Raw genomic sequence first — 16,373 nt, forward strand, 5'->3', positions numbered from 1 at the left:
TTCCTCCTGAACACATGATTCAAGAAGTTGTTTAAAGAGCCCACAGTGGGCCAAGCCACCTCTTCCCCATCCACCTTTAATAGGCGAGTGGTAAGGATGTGATGCATTAACATACAAAGCCCCCAGGACAGTGCCTGCTACACAGTAAATCCTCAGTGATACACACACCAGCAGCACTGACCAGCTGGTCTCGCCTCTGATGGCTCAAGAGCATCTTAACCAACATTGACAGACTCCACGGAGTTACCTGTATTTGTGGGTAGAGGTTACTAGGTGCATACTCTCTTGGACTCTATCCTAAGCCTGTGATATGAATTCTCTCATTTCATCTTTACCACAACCCTGTGAAATGGGGACTACAGCCCCATTTTATAGGTGGGGAAACTGAGACACAAAGTGATTAAGTGACTTGCCCACATTCATATTGCGAGGAAATGATGGGCCAAGGGTTGGACCCATGGCAGTCTAGTTCCAGAGCCATGTGGTTCCTGTGTGATCCCAAAGCAAGACCTCATGCCCCCGGCAGTCACGAGGGTCTCTTCATAACTTCAGGATGCAGTTTTGGAGGAGAAACACCTATCTCTTTAACACTCCTTCTGAGTGAATTTTGGGTTTGCCACATGGCCTATATTTTAATTTATCAGTACGATACAGTAGAACTTTATGTAATGATAGAAATGTTCTATAATCCACACTGTCCAATAAGGTAGCCACTAGCTATATGTGACTTTATTTATTTACTTATTTTTGAGATACGGTCTCACTCTGTCACCCACGCTGAGTGCAGTGGTGCGATCATGGTTCACTGCAGCCTCCACCTCCCAGGCTCAGGTGATCGTCCCACCTCAACATCCTGAGTAGCTGTGACTACAGGCACGCACTACCATCCCTGGCTAATTTTTTATTAGAGACAGGGTCTCGCTATGTGGCCCAGGCTGGTCTCAAACTCGTGAACTCAAGTGATCCTCCCACGTCAGCCCCGCAAAGTGCTGAGATTACAGGCATGAGCCACTGTGTCTGGCTTACCTGTGGTCTTGAGCAAGTCAAATGTAGCTCCTGTGACTATGGAACTTTATTTAATTTTAATCAAAAAAAAATTTTTTTTTGAGACGGAGTCTCATTTTATCACCCAGGCTGGAGTGCAGTTGCCCAATCTCAGCTCACTGCAACCTCCCCCTCCAGAGTTCCAGTGATTCTCCTGCTTCAGCCTCCCAAGTAGCTGGCACCACAGGCATGTGCCACCACGCTCGACCAATTTTGAGATTTGTAGTAGAGACGGGGTTTCGCCATGTTGGCCAGGCTGGTCTTGAACTCCTGACCTCAAGTGATCTACCCGCCTTGGCCTCCCAAAGTGCTGGGATTACAGGCATGAGCCACCACACCTGGCCTAATCAATCATTATTATCATTTTAAAATTTTTTTAGAGGCAGGATCTTGCTTTGTCCCCCAGGCTGGAGTGCAGTGTCATGATCATAGTTCACTGCAGCCTGGAACTCCTGGGCTCAAGTAACTGGGACTTGAGGTACACGCTACCACACCTGGCTAATTTTTATATTTTTAATTTCTTTTGTAGAGCTGGGGTCCCACTATGTTACCCAGGCTGAATTTTAATTAATTTAAACCTAAATAGCCATACATGGCTCGTGGCTGCCATATTGAAATGCACAGATTTGGCCAGGCGCAGTGGCTCATGCCTGTAATCCCAGCACTTTGGGAGGCCAAGGCGGGCAGATCACGAGGTCAGGAGTTTGAGACCAGCCTGGCCAATATGGTGAAACCCCATCATTACTAAAAATACAAAAATTAGCCGGGCATGGTGGCACACACCTGTAGTCCCAGCTACTCAGAAGGCCGAGGCAGAAGAATTTCTTAAACCCGGGAGGTGGAGGTTGCAGTGAGCCGAGATCGCGCTATTGCACTCCAGCCTGGGAGACAGAGCAAGATTCCATCTCAAAAGAAAAAAAAAAAAAAAAAAAGCACAGATTTAGAACTTTCCATTCACCCTCCAAATTGGGTGAACACCCATCTAATTGTTTGACCTGATGCAGTCTCAGATGAGAACATGAGCATCTATTTCACGTAGATGAGGAGAAACTGACCCGGAGAAGATGGTGATGGCCTGAGGTTACACAGCTGGGTGGGACACAGCTGGCCCCAGGCCCAGATCAATCTTTTCCTCCACATGGTCAGTCAGCTTGTGCCCCCTCCCACTCTGGCCCAGGCCAACCCCCAGGATGTCCACATCTTTGGCCAACTGACTCCCCAGCTTATCCTCTGTGGTCTTCAGTTACCAACATGGCCTGAGACATGGGTCAGATAGCCCTTCTAGAACCCTCAAAGAGTATGTGCATGGTGAGACGCCTCAAGGCCCACACCCTTGGCTTCAGATTTGCAGGGTCCTAGACAGTCATTTCTGGAGAAATACTTAGGAACCATCTACACAAAGTTGAATTAGATGCAAGATAGCAAATAGCATACACATCACCGTTTTCCATACTGTCCATGGCAGACATCATTAATCAATCCTCACTGCAACTACCCTCACTCCAGTTTTATCTTCTCCCACCAGACAATTGCTTCAGCTTCATCTCTGGCCTCAGCCTCCATTCCAGACCCCTTTCCCAACATCCATTCTGTATACCAGAGCGAGATTAATTTTCCTTAAATACATATTTGGAGTGTTGGTTCTGCCACTTCCTCACTGGGTACCTGTGGCAAATGTCTTCCCCTTACTGACCCTTGGTTTCTTTCCTTGTAAAATAAAGGGATTGGACCATAAGATGGTAAATATCCAGCATACCTACTGCCATCCCCATTCCAACATTCAGGACAGACATTGCTAATTGATTATAGACCTCTTTCACACTAAATTCAGATGTGCCCTTAAAGTCTATTAATCAGTTTGGACCCTGATTTTTATCACAGAGTTAATATCCTGAGATATTCCAACTTTGTCCTCATTATAGAGATGGGAAAATTGAGGCCCAGAGAGGTGGGGCTGTTTCTTTCTTAAGGGCTCCATCTGCCCATCACATACCCTGAGTGAGATGGAGCTGAGTGGGCTGAGGTCAGACCCCACAGACTGTCCAGCCCTGCCCTGAGCCCACCACCAAGAACCTCTCCCCCCATGATGGGCAAGATAGCCAGCCCCTCATGCCTGCCTTTGCCTGGACAGGTACGGGAGGCAGAGCTGAGTGATCAGTATGAGGCAGCCTGCGAGTCAGCCTGCAGTGAAGCAGAGTCCACAGCGGCAGAGACGCTTGACTTGCCACTGCCCAGCTACTTCCGCTCCCGCAGCCACAGCTACCTGCGTGCCATCCAGGCAGGCTGCTCGCAGGAGGAAGACAGTGTCTCCCTGCAGTCCCTCTCCCCACCGCCCAGTACTGGCAGCCTCAGCAATAGTCGCACGCTTCCGAGTGAGTACTGTGATGTGGGAAGGGGTTTTTTTTCTTTTCAAGGGGACTCTAAGGACCATGCCTGGTGGGCCAGCCTGAGAGGATACAGGGAAGAATCTGTCTCGGGCTGGCCCGCACCAGGGGGATGGTTGGGAGCAAAAGCAGGAGACCTTGGAGCTGAACTTCCAGCCAATTGGCCACTGGAGCTCAAATGGGGGTCCCAGAGGCAGATGCCACCCCTGGGAGGTATGGGAGGTATTGGAGGGGGCTGGAGCTTGTGGGGTACTTGGTTGCTCATTGGCTTAGAGCAGCCACCTGCTGTAGTCAGGGCTTCCTGAAGCTTGACCTGCCTCTTGGAATTAGTTCAGGTAGGCAAACCTGTAGGGGAGGTTGGAACCTGGAGAGAAGCCTGCAATGAGGATGGGGTCTGCACTGAGCCTTCTCAAAGGGATGCGTTTACAGGCTTCTTTCATATACACAATCAGGGAATACCTTCTGGATTCTTGGGTGTTTTGTTGTTGTTGTTGTTGATGAGACAGAGTCTCACTCCGTACCCAGGCTGGAGTGCAGTGGCATGATCTTGGCTAACTGAAACCTCTGCCTCCCAGGTTCAAGCAATTCTCATTCTTCAGCCTCCCAAGTAGCTGGAATTACAGGCACGTGCCACCATGCCTGGCTAATTTTTGTATTTTTAATAGAGATGGGATTTCACCATGTTGACCAGGCTGGTCTTAAACTTCTGACCTCAAGGGATCTGCTCATCGTGGCCTCTCAAAGTGCTGGGATTATAGGCATGAGCCACCACACCTGGCCCTGGATTCTTGATCTAAATCATCTGAAGATAACCCATATGTGATCAGAGAAAAAAGGGACCCCGTGTAACTGAGCAAGCCATGAAATAATAGAAAATTGCATGTTGTCACTCATAAGACGGAGGTAAACAATGAGAACACATGGACACAGGGAGGGGAACATCACACACTAGGGCCTGTCGGAGGGGGTGGTGGGAGACAAGGGGAGGGAGAGCATTAGGACAAATACCTAATGCATGCAGGGTTTAAAACCTACATGACAGGTTGATAGGTGCAGCAAACCACCATGGCACATGGATACCTTAGTAAGTAGTATTAAGATGGTCAAAAAATTTTGGGAGGCCGAGACGGGCGGATCACGAGGTCAGGAGATCGAGACCATCCTGGGTAACACAGTGAAACCCCGTCTCTACTAAAAATACAAAAACTTAGCCGGGCGAGGTGGCAGGCGCCTGTAGTCCCAGCTACTCGGGAGGCTGAGGCAGGAGAATGGCGTGAACCCGGGAGGCGGAGCTTGCAGTGAGCTGAGATCCGGCCACTGCACTCCAGCCTGGGTGACAGAGCGAGACTCCGTCTCAAAAAAAAAAAAAAAAAAAAAAAAGATGGTCAAAAAATAAAAAGAAATAATTGAAAATTAGCCGGGCGCAGTGGCTCACACCTATAATCCCAACGCTTTGGGAGGCTGAGGCAGATCACTTGAGCCTAGGAGTTGGAGACCAGCCTGGGCAACATGATGAAACCCGGACTGTAAAAAAATAAAAAATTAGCTGGTCGGGTTGGCATATACCTGTGGTCCTCGCTACTCAGGAGGCTGAAGCAGGAGGGTCATCTGAGCCCAGGAAATCAAAGGTGAAGTGAGCTGTGTTCACACCACTGCACTTCAGCCTAGGAGACAGAGCGAGACCTTGTCTCAAAATAATAATAGAAAATCAAAACCAAGGGAAAACAGCACAATTTATTGTTTATCAATAGTAGAGAGAAGTTTGAGCTTTCTCTGACAAGCTAGTTCTCCTCCCTGAGCCTCAGTTTCTCCATGTATAAATTGAGGTCATACGCCAGACCCCAGGGAGCTCTTAAGGAGATGAAATAATACTGTGCACAGGACATGTTTAGGCAGGGACTTGCTTGTGGTAGGAGCTTGGTAAGTGGTAGCTGTTATTATTGGTTCTCAGACTTCATTCTGAGCTTCCTGAAAATCAAAAGCAATTACGTGGCTCATGCCTGTAATCCCAGCACTTTGGGAAGCCAAGGTGGGCAGATCACTTGAGGTCAGGAGTTCCAGACCCACCTGGCCAACATGGCGAAACGCCGTCTCTACTAAACATATAAAAATTACCCAGGTGTGGTGGTACATGCCTGTAGTTCTAGCTACTAAACATACAAAAATTACCCAGGTGTGGTGGTACACGCCTGCAGTTCTAGCTACTCGGGTGGCTGAGGTATGAGAATCGCTTGAATCCGGGAGGCAGAGGTTGCAATGAGCCGAGATCGAGCCATTGCGCTCCAGCCTGGGTGACAGAGCGAGACCTTGTCTCAAAGAAAAAATAAAAAAGCAATTGGGGTTGGGGTTGGATTGTTGTAGGAAGAGAGGCACTGCTTCAAGTGCTCAACCCGTGTTTGATGTAAATAAATGAACTTGAATCCCATAGATATTCTATACACAGGTAACCAATTTATTGACTGAATGAACTTCTATTTGCAGGAGGCAGAGCAAGAAACAACTGTCTCACTATTGCCTGTCGCACCCTCTCTGGTCTCCCCGCCCTGCCAATGGGTTATATCTGGGGCAGATCCTTGAACTTTTCCAGTCACTTTTAATATTTAAGGAACAGTCTCGTTTTCATTTAGTAAGGGTCCAATCTGGTCTGATTTCAAAACTTCATCCTTGTCCACCGCAAATGTCGCACACCCACGGCTAGGGCTTGACCTCAGCTGGGAAGCCCATAGCGGGGAGCTGGGTGTGGCGATCGGTGTCTTCTATGTTCCTTGTTCACCTCTGTCGGTTTCTGGTTCCTCCACTTGGGAAGGGATGGTGGCCAGGGAGGTGTTGTCTGGCACTGGGACTCTCTGATGCCACATGGTGGCTCTTTCTCCCACCCTGCAGGGTCCCCAGTGCTGTCTTTCCTGGCATGGGCAATCTTCCTTCACCTCACTGTTTCTTATTCCCCCTCAGCTTCTCCATCTGGCAGTCTGCCTCCTCCCCACTCAGCTTCTTTCTGCTAGGGCACCTGGCTCTGCTAGTCAGGCATCTTGGGTAGAATCCTTTGAAGACAACTCCAGCACTACTTTCCCTCTTGATGACCACTTAATGCATTTGAAAACAAGGGCCTTTGCCTTATGGGACTCTGAAAGTATAGACTGGTCCGCTACAGCCTCTGGAAGTATAGACTGGCCTGCTACAGCCTTCCTTCTAGTCCTGCTGTTACCGGTAGCCCTGCCAGCCTCTCCAACTTCAAGGTCTCCAAACAGGAGCTGAGGCCCAGGTTCTGTGTCCTCCAAATCCAGAAGAGCTCTCCCAGGCTGTCCCAGACACTGCTACAATTCCAAAGGGGCCTTGGGTGAAGGATAACATCTCCCATATCCTCACACCCATGCGAAGTTCTCTAAGCATTAAGTGGGCCTGGAGGGATAGACAGCACCCCTAGCAATTCGCTTCAAATAAACCATCCCTCACCAGTTTTTCCAACCCCCGTCACTCATGAATGGACTAAAGACAGGGGATGGGCTACATGTCCCAATACTGCCTGGGTCCCTGTATTGGTCAGCTCTTGCTACAATTATGCTGCATAACAAACAACCACAAAATCAGCGTAATACAACAATTCACGTTTATTTCTTTCTCCCAAGTTTGTCAGTTGGGACAGTTCTGCTCCACATGTCTTTCATCCTCCTCCTGGGACCAAAGGGTCTTCCTGGGATCAGTGGTCTAGCCAGGGCATGTTCTCCTTATGGTGATGGCAGAAGGCAGAAGAGCAAGCCTAACTAACCAAACAAGCACATTTCAAGGCCTCTGCTTATGTCACACCTGCTAACATCCTATTGGCTAACACAAGTCATATGACTGAGCTTGTAGACAAGGGATGGAGAAGTACCTGCTCACCTTTGTGTAGGAAACTATATTCATATGGCAAAGGGTATGGCCACAGGGAGGGGTAAAGAATCAGGCTTTGGCTGGGCGCGGTGGCTCATGCCTGTAATCCCAGCACTTTGGGAGGCTGAGGCGGGTGGATCACTTGAGGCCAGGAGTTTGAGACCAGCCTCACCAACATGGCGAAACCCCGTCTCTACTGAAAATACAAAAATTAGCCAGGCGTGGTGGTGCCTGCCTGTAATTCCAGCTACTCGAGAGGCTGAGGCAGGAGAATCGCTTAAACCCAGGAGGTGGAGGTTGCAGTGAGCCAAGATTGCACCATTGCACTCCAGCCTGGGCAACAAAAGCGAGACTCCATCTCAAAAAAAAAAAAGAATCAGGGTCAACAATTCAGTGCTCCATGATCCATTGTCTTGACTGTATTTACTTATGCCCTTTCCATGTAGAAAATGTTTATTCCCAAGACCCCCAAAAATCTCATCAAATCATGAGATTGGATCAGACTCTTAAGATCTATGTCAGGTCTGGATGTGGCTTCTGTTGAACAATTGACTTAATTTTTTTTTTTTTTTTTGAGACGGAGTCTCGCTGTGTCTTCCAGGCTGGAGTGCAGTGGCGTGATCTCGGCTCACTGCAAGCTCCGCCTCCCGGGTTCACGCCATTCTCCCGCCTCAGCCTCCCAAGTAGCTGAGACTACAGGCGCCCGCCACCACGCCCGGCTAGTTTTTTGTATTTTTAGTAGAGACGGGGTTTCACCATGTTAGCCAGGATAGTCTCGATCTCCTGACCTCGTGATCCACCCGCCTCGGCCTCCCAAAGTGCTGGGATTACAGGCTTGAGCCACCGCGCCCGGCCGACTTAATTTTTTAAAGAAACTATTTATCTACCCCACAGTCTAACCCTCCCCAACCACACAGCATACACTGGTGAAACAGGGACAGGATAACTGCAGTTAACACTCCTGTTCAGAAAAGGGGAAAATGGAGGTTCAGAGACTTACTGATCCACAGCAATTCTGAAGTTCTGAAGTCCTGAGCAACTGTTGGGCAAATGCGTTAAGGCAAATGCGTTGGGCAAATGTGTTGATAAGGTCCAAGTTCTCCCTGGGGTTGATTTTCTAGTCTGTTCTCCACAGCTCTTGGTTCTGCTCTCTGAAAGCCCTTACTTCTCCATCAGCATTTTTGGCCACTTCTAAAGAGAACTTGGAGAATATAGCCTTGGGCAGTGGAACACCTTTCTTAGCTTGCTTCCTTCCTAAAGAAAGTTAGGGAACTAGATGTCCTTTGCATCTTGAATGGTCTTACTCCCTTTAGCCTAAGCTGGTCAATCTTACCCATGCACCTTCCTCAAACATTTGATGAGTTTTCTATGTATTTGATTCCTTGTAATTTCAGGTGCCAAAAACCACACCCATAATTGTTTTTCAGTCATGCCTCTCTCTTGACTTGATGCTTACTTTGGGCTTCTGTGGGACCGTGCCCTTAAGTTTTTGTAGGCCCTTTTGAACAGGTAATAGCATCTGCTACCTGGTATCTTGATTGATTTATTGCTTACTTGCTTGATTGAGACAGAGTCTGTCTCTCTGTCGCCCAGGCTGGAGTGCAGTGGTGCGATCTTGGCTTACCACAACCTCCACCTCTCAGGTTCAAGCAATTATCATGCCTCAGCCTCCCAAGTAGCTGGGACTACAGGCGCACGCCACCATGCCTGGCTAATTTTTGTATTTTTGGTAGAGACAGGGTTTCACCATGTTGGCCAGGCTGGTGTCAAACCTCAAGTGATCCACCCGCCTCGGCCTCCCAAAGTGCTGGGATTACAGGTGTGAGCCACCACGCCTGGCTCTACTATTTTTAGAGTGTTAATAAGACATATTATAACCACACTTTGATTTGATCCTGTTCACATACTGCATCTTAACTGGCCATGACCTTGGTTTGATCTTTGCCCTGAGGATGTATCTTTTTTTTTTTTTTTTGAGTTTCTCTCTTGTTGCCCAGGCTGGAGTACGATGGCGCGATCTCAGCTCATCGCAACCTCCGCCTCCTGGGTTCAAGCAATTCTCCTGCCTCAGCCTCCCAAGTAGCTGGGATTACAGGCATGCGCTACTACGCCCAGCTAATTTTGTATTTTTAGTAGAGATAGGGTTTCTCCATGTTGGTCAGGCTGGTCTCAAACTCCTGACCTCAGGTGATCCACCTGCCTTGGCCTCCCAAAGTGCTGGAATTACAGGTGTGAGCCACCATACCCAATGAAGCTGTATCTTAATTTGAGAATGGTTTACTGTCTAGAGGGGCTGGAGTTGACAAATTTATTTTCCAACTAAGCAAGTTCTGGTCTCCTTCCCTTTCCTCTAAACACTCCTTGAAGATCAGCTATTTTTTACTTTTTCAGACAGGATCTCCATGTGTCACCCAGGCATGGGTGCAGTGGCATGGTCATAGCTCACCATAGCCTTGACCTCCCGGGCTCAAGTGATCCTCCTGCTTCAGCCTCCTGAATACCTGGGACCAGAGGCATGCAGTGCCATGCCTGGCTAATTTTTAAATTTCTTGTAGAGATGGGGTCGCCTTATGTTCTACTAGGCTGGTCTTGAACTCCTGCGCTCAAGTGATCCTCCCACCCTGGCCTTGTAAAAGTACTGGGATTATAGGTGTGAGCCATGGCACTTGGCCTAGCTATTTCTTTTGAGTTCCTCCTTTTCTTATAAATCTTTTTTTTTTTAGACAGAGTCTTGCTCTGTTGTCCAGGCTGAAGTGCACAATCTCAACTCACTGCAATCTCTACTTCCTGAATTCAAGCCATTCTCCTGCCTTAGCCTCCCAAGGAGATGGGATTACAGGGGTGTGCCACCATACGCAGCTAACTTTTGTATTTTTAGCAAAGATGGGGTTTCATCATGTTGGCTAGGCTGGTCTTGAACGTCTGACCTCAGGTGATCTACCCCCCTTGGCCTCCCAAAGTGCTGGGATTACAGGTGTGAGCCACTGCACTTGGCCTTTTTCTTGTGTAAGTCTTTTTTTTTTTTTTTTTTTGAGGCAGAGTCTCCCTCTGTCACTCAGGCTGGAGTGCAACGGCATGATCTTGGCTAACTACAACCTCCGCCTCCCAGGTTCAAGTCATTCTCCTGCCTCAGCCTCCCAAGTATCTGAGTCCGCAGGCATACACCACCATGCCTGGCTAATTTTTGTATTTTTAGTAGAGACGGGGGTTTCACCATGTTGGCCAGGCTGGTTTCGAACCCTTGACCTCAAGTGATACGCCTGCCCTGGCCTCCCAAAGTGCTGGGATTACGGGCATGAGCCACTATGCTCGGCTCCTTTGTCTTGTAAGTCTTTAACAAATGCATCCAAAAGGAGCAAGCTCAGGCCAGGTACAGTGCTGAGCATGGTGCTATAATCCCAGCACTTTCAGAGGCTGAGGTGGGAGGATCTCTTGAGGCCAGAAGTTCAAGACCAGCCTCAGCAACATAGTGAGACTCCATCTCTACAAAAAAATTTTTTTAGTTAGCCACTGCACTTCAGCCTGGGTGACAGAGCAAAACCCTGTCTAAAAAGAAACAGAGGCTGGGTGCAGTGGCTCATACCCATAATCCCAATGCTTTGGGAGACCAAGGTGGGAGGATCACTTGAGCCCAGGAGTTCAAGACCAGCCTGGGCAACACAGTGAGAACCTGTCTCTACAAAATAAAAACATTAGTTGGGCATGGTGATTGCAGCTGCTTGGGAGGCTGAGGTGGGATTTGCTTAAGCCTGGGAGGTCGGGCTGCAGTGAGCCATGATCATGCCACTGTACTCCAGCCTGGGTAACAGAATGAGACCCTGTCTTTAAAAAAAGAAAAAAGAGGCGGGGCACGATGGGTCACACCTGTGATCCCAACACTTTGGGAGGCCAAGGCAGGTGGATCACCTGAGGTCAGGAGTTCGAGACCAGCCTGGCCAACATGGTGAAACCCTGTGTCTACTAAAAATACAAAAATTAGCTGGGTGTGGTGGCGGGTGCCTATAATCTCAGCTACTCTGGAGGTGAGGCAGAAGAATCACTTGAACCCAGGAGGCGGAAGTTGCAGTGAGCTGGGATTGCGCCATTGCACTCCAGCCTGGGCGATAAGAGTGAGACTCCATCTCAAAAAAAAAAAGAAAGAAAAGAAAAAGAAAAAAAGGCTGGGCGTGGTGGCTCACACCTGTAATCCTAGCACTTTGGGAGGCTGAGGCGGGTGGATCACCTGAGGTCAGGAGTTCGAGACCAGAATGGCCAACATGGCAAAACCCCGTCTCTACTAAAAATACAAAAATTAGCTGGGCACCTATAATCCCAGTTACTTGGGAGGCTGAGGCAGGAGAATCACTTGAACCCGGGAGGCAGAGGTTGCAGTGAGCCGAGATCGCGCCATTATACTCCAGTCTGGGTGACAGAGTGAGACTCTGTCTCAAAAAAAAAAGAAAGAAAGAAAGAAAGGACACTCCTTAAGACACTTAACTGCCATCTGTTGAAAAACTGTCAGGTCACACTTTTTATTGGAATAAGGTCCTTTACTTCCATTTGCCAGAAATTTGTCATAATAATTATATAATTAAATTATGTCTGTGTGGTGAATGGCTCCCCCCACCCCGATATGTAGCATCCTTGATCAGTATAAAACTTGTACAACCATATATGGCGAGCCTGCCCGAAATCACTCCCTCCACAGACAAACACCAGCACACACAGGCACATCCTCACCACTGCACATCCAGCCACTATCTCCCTGCAGGGTCACCCCTGCTCAGAAGGCTGCCCCCTTACTCCTCAGCATCTGTCTCCAAGGAGTGAGCAATCAGGTCCTGTCCCCACCCCCGGGCTGTTCTGAGCCCTTACACTGCTGAGGGGCATGAAGGCTCTGTCCCTCTCACAGAGGCATCTGTGCAGGCCAGTGGGTAGATGTGGGGGAGCGGCAGTTTTGAGGCAGTGAGAGCCCCTCTCAAGCAGGGCATGGGCAGGGCGAGGAGCTGCCTTCCTGCCCACCCACCCACATGTGCCTGGCCAATTCCCCACTGCCAGTGCCACTACTGCTGTCCCCTTCTCCCTCCCCCTGTCTGACCCAGATTCCACATTCCAGAAATAGCTCTGGCAGGTGACAGGCAGGCGGGGTCAACTCTAGCTGGGATGGTGGGAGAAGCAGCCGCTGTGGATGCGTGCCCCTCCCCAGCCAAAAGACCTATCTAGAAGGGGGCTTGGGGGTGCCATCACTCCCCAGTCTGCCACCTCCTGCCTCTTCTCTCTCTGTGCCTCTGAGAAAAAGAAGGAGAACAGCCTCCCTCCTCCTCCCTCCCTCCTCTTACTCTGCCCGTCTCCCTCTCTTTCTTCCAGCTTACCCTCCCTTCCTCTTCCTCTTTCTCCCCCCACCATCTTTGCCTTCTGTCTGTCTCCTTCAGTTCTCTGCTTCTCCCTCCCACCCTCTCTGCCTTCCTTCCCTCTCAGTTTCTCACCCTCCTCCCCTTCCTCCCTTTCTATGTCTCTCCCACTCCCTCTGAATCACAGGGAGGCTGTGATGGCAGCCAGGGGCCTGGGCAGGCACGGTGGTGGGCTGCGGGGTATACCCCCATTCCTGCCAGCTGCATTCTCTGCACCTGAGTGTGTGCAAGCACACAGGCACACACACTTGGGCTCACTCCCTGACAGTGCTTGTGGCTCTAGGCTGAGCTGGGATGGGCTCCAGGCCTGGGAACCACCCTTGCTCCTTGCTCAGGGACTCTGAGATCTGTGTCACTCTGAGTGGGCTCCTGCCCTTCCCTGGCTTCCCTGGGCCTCAAAGTCTCTATCTGTGTTATGAGGCCTTGGTTTGGGGACCCACGGGTACCTCCCATCGGTCACAATCCAGTCACCAGCTGCTATGCCTGCCCCGCTTTGTCCCATCTTCCATCCCCCAGCTTCTTCTCTGACTGACTCCCTTCTTACCCCTAACCACACCCCCACACTCCATATACAGGAAGGGAGATTGATAAAATTGCAGTACACAGTCAACCCTCCAGTCAACCCTGTCCTCCAACCCTACCCTGGGCCCACCCGTCCCCTTACTCCACCACAGGCTCTTGTCAGCCCAACCCATCTAGTCCCCACAGTGTCAGGGCTAAGAGGAAACTCAAAGACCATCATGTCCAGAGATTGCAAATGGACTTCAACCACGTGTCATCTCTGATCCCTGGAGCTCAGTTCTGAGATTTGGTTAAGCAAAGAAAGGTGCCACCATCAATTCGCGATGTCTGCTGTAGCCAGAAGAGTTACATACATCTGCAATTCCTGATCTATCCCACTTATCCCAACATGCACGTGCACACACACACACGCACACACATTTACAGATATTTCACAAACGTCAGCCTAGAGAAGGTGATTGTCTATCAAGGTCAAAGTCACGCAGCGTGTAGGCCAGGGAGCTGTTTACTACCTGGATGTGCCTGACTTCAAAGCCCTGAGTTCTCCATTGTCCCCTGTGCGTGGGAGCCACCCAGTCCTGGTAAAGAGGTACAAGCATGGGTGATGAAGGTATGTTGCAGGACTTGCAGGGGAAGTCCTCTAGCAACATGGGCAGGATGGATTAGAGGCTGAGAGGTCACTCACAGCTTGGTGCAGTGGTCTAGGTAAGTGACAGTGAGGTCAGGACAGGGGCCATAGGGTCAGAGAATAATGGGAGGACTCAGGAGGCCTCCCTAGAGTGAGTAATGAGGAACCAAAATTCCCTACTGCTGGAACAGGCGCCTCTCCACAGAGGATGCTGGGCCAAAGGCAGGCTTCCTGTCTGGGGTCCACCAAGCCTGGGACTAGGACATGCCTGATTAATCGAGTGCCTACTGTGTGCTGAGTATATGGATCCTCACTCTTCCCTGTCCCTGTTTTTGAGACAGTGTCTCACTCTGTCACCCAAATTGGAGTGCCATGGCACGATCACAGCTCACTGCAGCTTTGACCTCCTAGGCCTAAGCAATCCTCCCACCTCAGCTCCCTGAGAAGCTGAGGAACCACAGGCACATGCCACCACACCCAGCTAATTTTTTTTTTTTTTTTTTTTGAGACGGAGTCTCGCTCTGTCGCCCAGGCTGGAGTGCGGTGGCTTGATCTCGGCTCACTGCAAGCTCCGCCTCCCGGGTTCACACCATTCTCCTGCCTCAGCCTCCCGTGTAGCTGGGACTACAGGCGCCCGCCACCGCACCCAGCTAATTTTTTGTATTTTTAGTAGAGACGGGGTTTCACCGTCTTAGCCAGGATGGTCTCGATCTCCTGACCTCGTGATCCGCCCGTCTTGGCCTCCCAAAGTGCTGGGATTACAGGCGTGAGTCACCGCGCCCGGCCCCAATTTTTAAATTTTTGTAGAGACAGGGTCTCCCTATGTTGCCCAGGCTGGTCTTTTTTAAATAATTTATTTTTTTTGAGACGAAGTTTCGCTCTTGTTGCCCAGGCTGGAGTGCAGTGGCGCAATCTCAGTCATCACAACCTCTACCTCCCAGGTTCAAACGATTCTCCTGCCTCAGCCTCTCAAGTAGCTGAGATTACAGACATGTGCCTCCACGCCTGGCTAATTTTGTATTTTTAGTAGAGACAGGGTTTCTCCATATTGGTGAGGCTGGTCTTGAACTGCCGACCTCAGGTGATCTGCCTGCCTTGGCCTCCCAAAGTGCTGGGATTACAGGTGTGAGCCACAGCGCCCGGCCCAGGCTGGTCTTAAACTCCTGGGCTCAAGTGATCCTCCCATCTCAGCCTCTTGAAGTGTTGGGATTACAGGTATGAGCCACCATGCCTGGCCTGAGTCTGCTTTTCTTTTCTGTTTTTCTTTTTTCTTTTTTTTTTTGAAGAGAGTCTTGCTCTGTCACCCAGGCTGGAGTGCAGTGGTGTGATCTCGGCTCACTGCAACCTCTGCCTCCCAGGTTCAAGCTATTCTCCTGCCTCAGCCTCCCGAATAGTTGGGACTACAGGCGCACACCACCATGCCTGGCTGATTTTTGTATTTTTAGTAGAGATGGAGTTTACACCATGTTGGCTAGGCTGGTCTCGAACTCCTGACCTTGTGATCCACCCACCTTGGCCTCCCAAAGTGCTGGGATCACAGGCGTGAGCCACCACACTCGGCCCAGAATCTGCTTTTCAATTGGTGCCCCCAGTGATCTCTATTCAGGGTGTCAATCATGGTCCACAGTTTGAAAAATCTTGCCTTGGTCCAGTTTCTCTCCAGGGAACAGATAGGGCTGGTGAGTCCCAGAGAGGGAAAGGGACTTGTTCAAGGTCACACAGGGAGTGTGTTATTGAATTTGGGAGGGTGGAGATGGAGGTGGAATAATGATATTTCGTCCTGTGCTGTATGTGCTGCCTTGGGTCATCCGGGCCCATAACAAATGTACCTTATTTTTTTCCTAAGTAAATCAACCTTGGCTCACGCCTGTAATCTCAACACTTTGGGAGGCCGAGGTGGGAGGATCGCTTGAGCCCAGGAGTTCAAGACCAGCATGAGCAACAGGCTTTTATTGTCTCTATAAAAAATAAAAATAACCAACTTAAAGTGAATAGTACAGGCGTAGCATAAGTGACTGAGGATGAAGTAAACTATGACCTTCAAAGTGCTTAGCACAGTGCCTGGACTCAAAATGGTTGGCTAACCCTCAGTTCCATTTATTATTTTTACACCTTAATGCAAAAACCATGACAGTGGTATTGGAAATATTATCATCTTCGCCAGTCCTCAAAATATTTTGATGTGTCAAAAATTCTTTTCTCCATTTTTTGGAAAACAGATGCGAGAAAGGGAAGGACTTGCCTAGGTCACCCAGCAAGGCAGATCATGAACAAGAGTTGGGTCTGCGTCTAGCAGACCTACCATAGGTGCAGCCTGGAGAGATGAGGCCCACAAGGCAGTGACAGGACCTGGATTCACTGAGGAGAGGGGACTCACGGGGTAGAAGCCAGCAACCGGGAAGGCAAGGAGGCGTGAAGACACCACCTACTGCCAACCGGGCTCGAGCTGGTGGTCACTTTGCCCTCCATGAGATCGTAGGTGTGCTTGTTTTATTTTACGCAGGAGGAATGGAAAGCTCAGGGAGGTTGAATGCG

General features: G+C 49.7%; 1 protein-coding gene across 20 annotated transcripts in view; it reads left to right on the forward strand.

The window, feature by feature from the left end:
* Positions 1 to 16,373, forward strand: part of DLGAP4 (DLG associated protein 4) — a 231,379-nt gene that overhangs the window by 140,875 nt on the left and 74,131 nt on the right. For all 20 annotated transcript variants that reach the window (XR_012419327.1, XR_012419330.1, XR_012419329.1 and 17 more), the window contains one exon: positions 3,176 to 3,416. Coding sequence is in view for 16 of the 20 variants with exons in the window: in XM_074005252.1 (XP_073861353.1) it covers positions 3,176 to 3,416 (241 nt within the window). In the remaining 4 variants the exon portion in view is untranslated. The remainder of the gene's footprint in view (positions 1 to 3,175; positions 3,417 to 16,373) is intronic.

The sequence above is a fragment of the Macaca fascicularis genome, chromosome 10 (assembly GCF_037993035.2).
Source record: "Macaca fascicularis isolate 582-1 chromosome 10, T2T-MFA8v1.1".
NCBI lineage: Eukaryota > Metazoa > Chordata > Mammalia > Primates > Cercopithecidae > Macaca > Macaca fascicularis.